This window comes from Salvelinus alpinus, chromosome 5 (genome assembly GCF_045679555.1).
Source record: "Salvelinus alpinus chromosome 5, SLU_Salpinus.1, whole genome shotgun sequence".
NCBI classification, from domain to species: Eukaryota; Metazoa; Chordata; class Actinopteri; order Salmoniformes; family Salmonidae; genus Salvelinus; species Salvelinus alpinus.
The window spans coordinates 55,404,592-55,413,660 of NC_092090.1; the positions used below are offsets into that span (position 1 = coordinate 55,404,592).

General features: G+C 39.8%; 1 protein-coding gene across 8 annotated transcripts in view; it reads right to left on the bottom strand.

The window, feature by feature from the left end:
- Positions 1–7,991, bottom strand: part of LOC139575111 (bromodomain-containing protein 3-like) — a 42,413-nt gene extending 34,422 nt beyond the window's left edge. For 2 of the 8 annotated variants that reach the window (XM_071400114.1, XM_071400107.1), the window contains exons 1-3: positions 7,798–7,991; positions 5,368–5,694; positions 47–184 (exon numbers count right to left, since the gene is read on the bottom strand). In XM_071400114.1, coding sequence (XP_071256215.1) covers positions 47–184; positions 5,368–5,559 — 330 coding nt within the window. In that variant the 5' untranslated portion in view covers positions 5,560–5,694; positions 7,798–7,991. Of the gene's footprint in view, positions 1–46; positions 185–5,367; positions 5,695–5,911; positions 6,087–6,579; positions 6,725–7,797 lie in introns of those variants that run through there. The other 6 variants (XM_071400108.1, XM_071400115.1, XM_071400111.1 and 3 more) reach the window with 6 other exon arrangements.
- Between the last annotated feature and the right edge of the window lie 1,078 nt (positions 7,992–9,069).

Sequence of the window (9,069 nt, forward strand, 5' to 3'; positions counted from 1 at the left end):
TGTTTTTTGTATTTAGATTTGGAATTAATGGTAAAGGAGAATTTACCTTGTTGTAGATGTAACAGTTGGTAAACATTGTGTTGAAGTCCTGCATGCACTCGCTGGCGCTCCAATAGTAGTTATTCTCTAGCCTCTTCTTTATTGTTCCCATGTCCATTGGGCTCTTGATAACTTTATGATAGTCCTATATGACAGCATCAATTGGAAAGAACCATTCAATATGAGGGAGCAATAAAATAAATGGCCAGGAAATAAACAACATGTTTTAAGATGATGAATGTTGAACAATGAGGGGTTCATCCTTTCACACATCGTAATGTTACTACTACTTAGGAACCACACAAAAATGTACATACATCCACACAGAGTATTTACATTCAAATATAAGAGCCTACTTCTACCCAGAGCCAAATGTAGCGTTAAAGCTAGAATCCTTAGCTATTACATCCATTTCTGGACTTATACATGAATGACATATACCCATTGATTCTTTGAGAATATAACTTATACATGCCTCATGAGCTTAGTTAAACTGTAATACCCTATTAGAACCCAAAATATAAGCTTGTTTTACTCCAATGTTTGTAAAAGTAAAATCTAAACAAACACTATATAGCCTCAAAACATGGTTTAAGGTCCAATGCAGACGTTTTTATATCAAAATCAAATCATTTCTGGGTAACAACTAAGTACCTTACTGTGATTGTTTTCAATGAAAATGGTCAAAAAGAAACAAAAATAGCTTCTTAGCAAAGTGGCATTTCTCAAGAAGTTTGCTCGGACTGTCTGGGAGTGGTCTGAGTGGGGAGGGGAGAACTGAAAATGAGCTGTCATTGGCGGAGAGGTTTGGAACTCTCTTTCTTATGGGTCTTGCACCAGGCAGGCTAAGACTTTATCCCATCAAAACAGGCTGAAATTTCAGCGGTCTATTCAAACAGTCCTTTCAGTACAAGGGAATTATCATAATTTTCACAGCATTTTTACAAATTCTAGCATTCAGTCTGTTGGTCAACCGAGATTGTTTTAGTCGAGCAGTAACAAATAATATAAACTCAGCAACAAAAGAAACAGCCCTTTTTCAGGACCCTGTCTTTCAAATATAATTCGTAAAAATCCAAAGAACTTCACAGATCTTCATTGTAAAGGGTTTAACCTGATGAGGACAGGGGGTGCTATTTTCACTTTTGGGGAAAATCGTATGATATTTAAACGGCCTCGTAATCAATTCTTGCTCTTACAATATGCATATTATTATTACTATTGGATAGAAAACACTCTCTAGTTTCTAAAACCGTTTGAATTATTTCTCTAAGTGAAACAGAACTCTTTTTACAGACCATTTCCTATCCGGAAGTGAGATTTCCAAAAGCGAAGTCTCTCTTCAAGAGATTGTCTATAAAAGGGCATGTCACTTATGACTGTAGAAACACGTCATACACCTTCCCCTGGGTGTCATGCGGAAGTGAGAGCAGAAATGACTTGATTTCTCGTTCAGGGATTGTATACAACCTCTTGGAGTGAGAAGTGCGCACTTTATTTTTTTTGGAAGGCGCGAAGTTGGATCTGGAGTCGCCTCCTGGAAAACCGTCATTATAGGTGAATATGATCTCTGGCTTCGATTTTATTTGATACATGTCACAATATCATCCTAAAGTATGTTTTTTTTCAATATAGTTTAATTATATTATTGAAATGTATTCTGGACTTTAGACGTGATGCGACGCAAGAATTTTGTCAAGACGGAGAGGTTAGCACAGCACGGCCAGTGTGCTTGCTAATTCAAGAGGGAAATCGTTCGTTCTGGTTCCAAATAAAGACGGTTCTGAACAAAGGACCCCTTGGAGAACATTCTGATGGAAGATCAACAAAGATAAGGACCCAATTTGGGATACTATTTCATATATCTGTCGAACTGTGCTATCGCTAGCGTTTGACTAGAATCAATGCTGCTGTGTGTTAGCTATTGTAGTAAGCTAATATAACGATATATTGTGTTTTCGCTGTAAAACACTTCAAAAATCGGAAATATTGTCTGTATTCGCAAGATCTTTGTCTTTCATTAGCTATCCACCATATATTTTTCTGAAATGTTTTATGATGAGTAATTAGGTAGTTGACGTTGGTGTCTGTATTTACTCTGGCTACTCCCATGCGATTTCTGACTGTAGCTATGATGGTAGCTATGATGGTAGCAGTAATGTAAAACTGATTTATAGCTAAAATATGCACATTTTTCGAACAAAACATAGATTTATTGTGTAACATGTTATAGGACTGTCATCTGAGGTAGTTTTTTCTAGGTTATTTAGGTTGGTTCTAGGTTAGTTAGGTTGGCTTGTGCATGCTACCTGCATGCTACCGTTGCTGTGAAAAACTGTCTGTCTGTCTTTTGTATTTGGTGGTGAGCTAACATAAATATATGTGGTGTTTTCGCTGTTAAACATTTTAAAAATCGGAAATATTGGCTCTATTCACAAGATCTTTGTCTTTCATTTGCTATCCACCATATATTTTTCTGAAATGTTTTATGATGTGTAATTAGGTAGTTGACGTTGGTGTCTGTATTTACTCTGGCTACTACCGTGCGATTTCTGACTGTAGCTATGATGGTAGCAGTAATGTAAAACTGATTTATAGCTAAAATATGCACATTTTTCGAACAAAACATAGATTTATTGTGTAACATGTTATAGGACTGTCATCTGAGGTAGTTTTTTCTAGGTTATTTAGGTTGGTTCTAGGTTAGTTAGGTTGGCTTGTGCATGCTACCTGCATGCTACCGTTGCTGTGAAAAACTGTCTGTCTGTCTTTTGTATTTGGTGGTGAGCTAACATAAGTATATGTGGTGTTTTCTCTGTAAAACATTTTAAAAATCGGACATGTTGGCTGAATTCACAAGATGTTTATCTTTCAAATGCTGTATTGGACTTGTTAATGTGTGAAAGTTAAATATTTCAAAAAAAAATTTTTGAATTTGCCGCTCTTCCTTTTCAGTGGAATGTGGGAGGAGTTCCGCTGCCCAGACAGGTTAAACACCGTTTCCCATGCTTGTTCAATGAACCATAAACAATTAATGCACCTGTGGAACAGTCGTTAAGACACTAACAGCTTACAGACGGTAGGGAATTAAGGTCACAGTTATGAAAACTTAGGACACTAAAGAGGTCTTTCTACTGACTCTGAAAAACACCAAAAGAAAGATGCCCATGGTCCCTGCTCATCTGTGTGAACGTGCCTTAGGCATGCTGCGAGGAGGCATGAGGACTGCAGATGTGGCCAGGGCAATACATTGCAATGTCCGTACTGTGAGACGGCTAAGACAGCGCTACAGGGAGACAGGACGGACAGCTGATCGTCCTCGCAGTGGCAGACCACGTGTAACAACACCTGCACAGGATCGGTACATCCGAACATCACACCTGCGGGACAGGTAACAACAACTGCCCGAGTTACACCAGGAATGCACAATCCCTCCATCAGTGCTCAGACTGTCCACAATAGGCTGAGAGAGGCTGGACTGAGGGCTTGTAAGCCTGTTGTAAGGCAGGTCCTCACCAGACGTCACCGGCAACAACGTTGCCTATAGGCACAAACCCACCTTTGCTGGACCAGACAGGAATGGCAAAAAGTGCTCTTCACTGACGAGTCGCTGTTTTGTATCACCAGGGGTGAAGGTCGGATTCGCGTTTATTGCAGAAGGAATGAGCGTTACACCGAGGTCTGTACTCTGGAGCGATTTGGAGGTGGAGGGTCCGTCATGGTCTGGGACGGTGTGTCACAGCATCATCGGACTGAGCTTGTTGTCATTGCAGGCAATCTCAATGCTGTGCGTTACAGGGAAGACATCCTCCTCCCTCATGTGGTACCCTTCCTGCAGGCTCATCCTGACATGACAATGCCATCAGACATACTGCTCATTCTGTGCATGATTTCCTGCAAGACAGGAATGTCAGTGTTCTGCTATGGCCAGCGAAGACCCCAGATCTCAATCCCATTGCGCACATCTGGAACCTGTTGGATCGGAGGGTGAGGGCTAGGGCCATTCCCCCCAGAAATGTCCGGGAACTTGCAGGTGCCTTGGTGGAAGAGTGGGGTAACATCTCACAGCAAGAACTGGCAAATCTGGTGCAGTCCATGAGGAGGAGATGGACTGCAGTACTTAATGCAGCTGGTGGCCACACCAGATACCGACTGTTACTTTTGATTTTGACCCCCCCTTTGTTCAGGGACACATTATTCCATTTCTGTTAGTCACGTCTGTGGAACTTGTTCAGTTTATGTCTCAGTTGTTGAATCTTGTTTTGTTCATACAAATATTTACACATGTTAAGTTTGCTGAAAATAAACGCAGTTGACAGTGAGAGGACGTTTCTTTTTTAGCTGAGTTTAGATATTCCATTAAAAAATCTGCTGTTTCCAGCTACAATAGTCATTTACAACATTAACAATGTCTACACTGTATTTCTGATCAATTTGATGTTATTTTAATGCCACGCAGCCAAGTCAATCAAGGTGTGGATGGAGGACCACCAGATCAAGACCCTGTCATGGCCAGCCCAATCTCCAGACCTGAATCCCATTGAAAACCTCTGGAATGTGATCAAGAGGAAGATGGATGGTTACAAGCCATCAAACAAAGCCGAGCTGCTTGAATTTCTGCTCCAGAAGTGGCATAAAGTCACCCAACATCAATGTGAGACTGGTGGAGAGCATGCCAAGACGCATGAAAGCTGTGTTTGAAAATCAGGGTTATTCCACCAAATATTGATTTCTGAACTCTTCCTAAGTTAAAACATTAGTATTGTGTTTAAAAATTAATATGAACTTATTTCTTTGCATTATTCAAGGTCTGACAACACTGCATCTTTTTTGTTATTTTGACCAGTTGTCATTTTCTGAAAATAAATGCTCTAAATGACAATATTTTTTATTTGGAATTTGGGAGAAATGTTGTCAGTAATTTATAGAAAAAAACAAAAATTATCATTTTACCCAAACACCTGGCAACATTAGATGAGTAATGGCAGAATCTACGAAAGCCAGCAGGAGAGGGAGAATAGTAGGGTCAGGTTACGTTTTTTTAAATTCTGGTTATCTAGATCTATGGCGCACTCTTGCGGCATTTGTCTTATTTTATCAAACCGTAAGCTTAAAGCATCAGACAAGCTCAATGCATATATTTGATGTTATATGGAAAAATACACTTTAAAAATGTTGACCAGTCGATTGGTCGAAAGAACAGACAACTTTCGGTGGACCAAGATTTTTTTCTGTTGGGGACAGCCCTACTAGCTTAAAGGATCTGCTTCTACCTATTACTAACTACCAATAACAAAGAGAAAACTACAGAGTGTGGACTCGACTTACAGCAAGACATAATTTGATGGTATCCACAGGCGTATAAAAGGGCCACGCAAACTGATGTTTCCATAGAGTCTTCACCACAACATTCTGCATGTACTGTAGTTGGTTAGTTTTCCTGCCAGGCTTGTTGGGGTTGAAGAACTCTGGTGGCGGTGGATTAACAAGCGTCGGGACGGCCGCAGGAACAGCCGACATACTGGCAACAGGAGAACACTTCTTCCCAGTTCTGCAAAACGTCTGAGTGTTTTCAATGGATACTTTGCTCCTCTTTCAGCTCCTTATTCCTCCAGCAGTACACACATCCCATCTCATGACCTGAGTGTCCGTGCCCTGCAAAACAAAATAAACAAATATTGGAATTAGAAAATGAAGGGAGCTGCAGTTCAGAAAATATGAGACACTCAGAGTTCAAGATAGCATCCTCGCAGACAGTAAAGTTTACTTGAGTCAATGAGGCTAACATTTTATGACAAAGACTTTGAGCTCTCAGTGGTAGCTAAATAATAAACAAAAAATGTAATTAATAAAAAATGTGAGTACACATTACATCTAGCCTAAGTAATATAGCCTGCACAGACACCTGATCACGTAGAAATGGGCAAAGAATTTAGCATTTAACTGGGCAACAGCTAGCTAGATTGTTAAACCAGATAATTTCCCCCCCAAAATTGGTATCCATTACTGGGAGTTACAGGTTAGGTACTGTTTGTTTGCTATACAAAGGGTGGGTCTAATCGTGAATGCTGGTTGGTTAAAAACGCATTCCAGCCGGTGTCTATTCCACAAATTACCACCTGCTAAATCTATGACGTAAAAGTGCCTATTTACTCTGTTCCATCTGACTGCGCAATCCACTGTCTCATCAGCTGATATAAACTTGATCTCCACATTTAAATTAGACTAACATTTAGTTTTTTAACAGTGGAGATTTGTATAAACCTTACTGTCTGTCTCTGCAAAATTGTTTCAATATTCAAATTCTATCTCCAACTGTCCCATAACAATGAACCTGTACGGGTCGGGAGGAGAGAGGCAGGCAGCGTCTCTCATCCTGTCGAAATCACGAATCAGCTGCCATAATTTTTATGGATATATAAAGAAATGTCAATTGAAAAAAGGTATAACGAAACTTAGTGCATCTAGTTTGCAGTCTTTCAGACAATACCCGTGCCAATATATCCTCCAAACACCGGCTTCTCGGGCATTATCACTTACTGTAAGTGTAGCAGAGAATTTTCGACCGACCTTAACAATACTTTCTTCATTCTCAATTCGCCCAAAATGTATCTTCTAAAATGTCCGTGTCCAGTTGCAGGTGGAGCGTTTGAATTAAGAAAATGCTCCATTATTAAAATAAATGTTTTGCTCCATGAAGTCATCCAACAATGTGTACGCTGCCATCTTGTCTATTTCAAATATTCTCCCATTAATCGAGACAGATGGGTGTCCACCCCAAAAGTGCTGCATGTCATGACAGCCCTGTCTCCATCAATGAGAGAACACTTGAAAGAGACAAGATGGCAGTGTATACACATTGTTGGATTACTTCATGGAGCAAAAATATATTTTATTTTAATAACGGAGCATTTTCAAAATTCAAACGGACCCCCTGAAACTCATTTTATGGGACTCCCGTTTCCACAAATCGAGAACGAAGATTGTATAGCCAATACCAGTTTAGCATAAAGTTATCTTGCAGCTTCTGTACAGGCAAACCTGTAATTACATTATATGGTGTTACAATCTGTAGCTACACCAAACAGTACCAAACCTGTAACTCCCAGTAATAGATACCAACAATATTTGGTTAAATCACATCTGTAGCTAGGCAACATCAATGATGCAGAGATAAAACATTCCCAAAAGCACATCCCCCCCCCCCATGTTACGTCCAAGATCTGACACGCTTAGCAATTAAAATGCATATTGCTAAATGTACACAACTACTTATCCACCCTTTATCTCACAAAATAGTAGCTATTTTACATGTAGCGATTGTGTGCATGTTTACGTATCATCACATCTATTCCTTTAAAAAGATGGCTGGCAGGGCAACGCAATGCTAGCTTGCTAACTAGCCTCTCAATCGGCAAAATCCTAAATGTGCACGCCATGCAAAGAGCTAGCTAGCAACGTACATACTCCACTAGTTCGCGTGAAGTAGCTACACCTAAAATGTTAAGTAGTGTGTTATAGAAGTGTTGAACATGATATAATTAGATAGCTAGCTTCCCATTTAAACTTCGCATATGATAAATGTAGCGTTAGCTACTAGCCTAACAAATCCTAGCTGCTTTGTAGCTATGCATTGTTTCAAGGCGCCGAGCGGGCCGGCCGAATCAGAAAACAACCTAGATTGAGTGTATTTGAGAAACACTTAGATATGTATCCTGTCCTTTAAATTACACAAACCAGAACAAAATAACATTTTACTTTATTACTTTCTCCTCAAATGGCTCCAGTGGTGGTTCGCTCGCAGTTTTCAGGTACCTTTTATTTCAGCGAAGTAGCTAGCATATTAGATGAGTTATCAGCATAGAGCTAGATAGAGGACAAATATTTTTTTATCTGTGCCATTATAGCGTCTGTGGTATCTCCAATGTATCTCCAATGTGAAGAGGTCAATTTTCTTCTTCACGATTGGCTGATCACTAATGAGGACCCGGTTGGACATGACTACAACAGGGTCACCAGGAGGGATCAGCCAATAAAATTGAAGTCCCACCCAGTTGACCACATTAAAATGGTGGAAGCGCTCATTGGCGCTAATAAAGTATTATGGCCATTAGATGCTGCTATCATTCTTTATGGTCATCAACTGTCTGCAATATACATGCGCAATTTCGAGCAGCATCATGGTCCTTGCTGTGTTTTGATGGTTAAAGCATTTAGAATTGGAGGTATGTCCCTAAATTACCTACTACATATCCCAAGATGCACCTCCTTATTGCACAAGCCATGTTTTGGCCAAACATGTCGTCATGAAGGGAAACGTATTGTTCGAAGCTATCAATTGGCTTTGATACAACATTATTAAATATAGAATCAGATATTACCTACAATAATACATCACTTATAGGAACAATGGATTTAAAGGTAAATGTGTCCGATAGAATGCTGTAATTGCACAACTCCCTGCATTCCCAGCTAACAAGTCTAGGGAGAGAACGTGTTTCTAATGTTACCTGTAATGTTCCCCTAATGTTTTAGTGTCCCGTTTTTCATTAGTAAACGGAATATTTTCATCTACACTGAACAAAAAATAAACTCAACATGTAAAGTGTTGGTCCCATGTTTCATGAGCTTAAATAAGCAATCCCAGACATTTTCCATATGCACAAAAAGCTTATTTCTCTAAAATGTTTTGCACACATTTGTGTCCTGTTAGTGAGCATTTTTCTTTTGCCAAGATAATCCATCCACCTGACAGGTGTGGCATATAAAGAAGCTGATTAAACAGCATGATCATTACACAGGTGCACCTTGTGCTGGGGACAATAAAAGGCTACTCTAAAATATGCAGTTTTGTCACACAACAGAATGCCACAGATGTCTCAAGTTTTGAGGGAGCGTGCAACTGGCTTGCTGACTGCAGGAATATCCACAAGAGCTGTTACAAGATAATGTTAAGTTTATTTCTCTACCATAAACTGCATCCAATGTCGCAGCCCATGTGTAACCACGCAAGTCCAGGACATCCACATC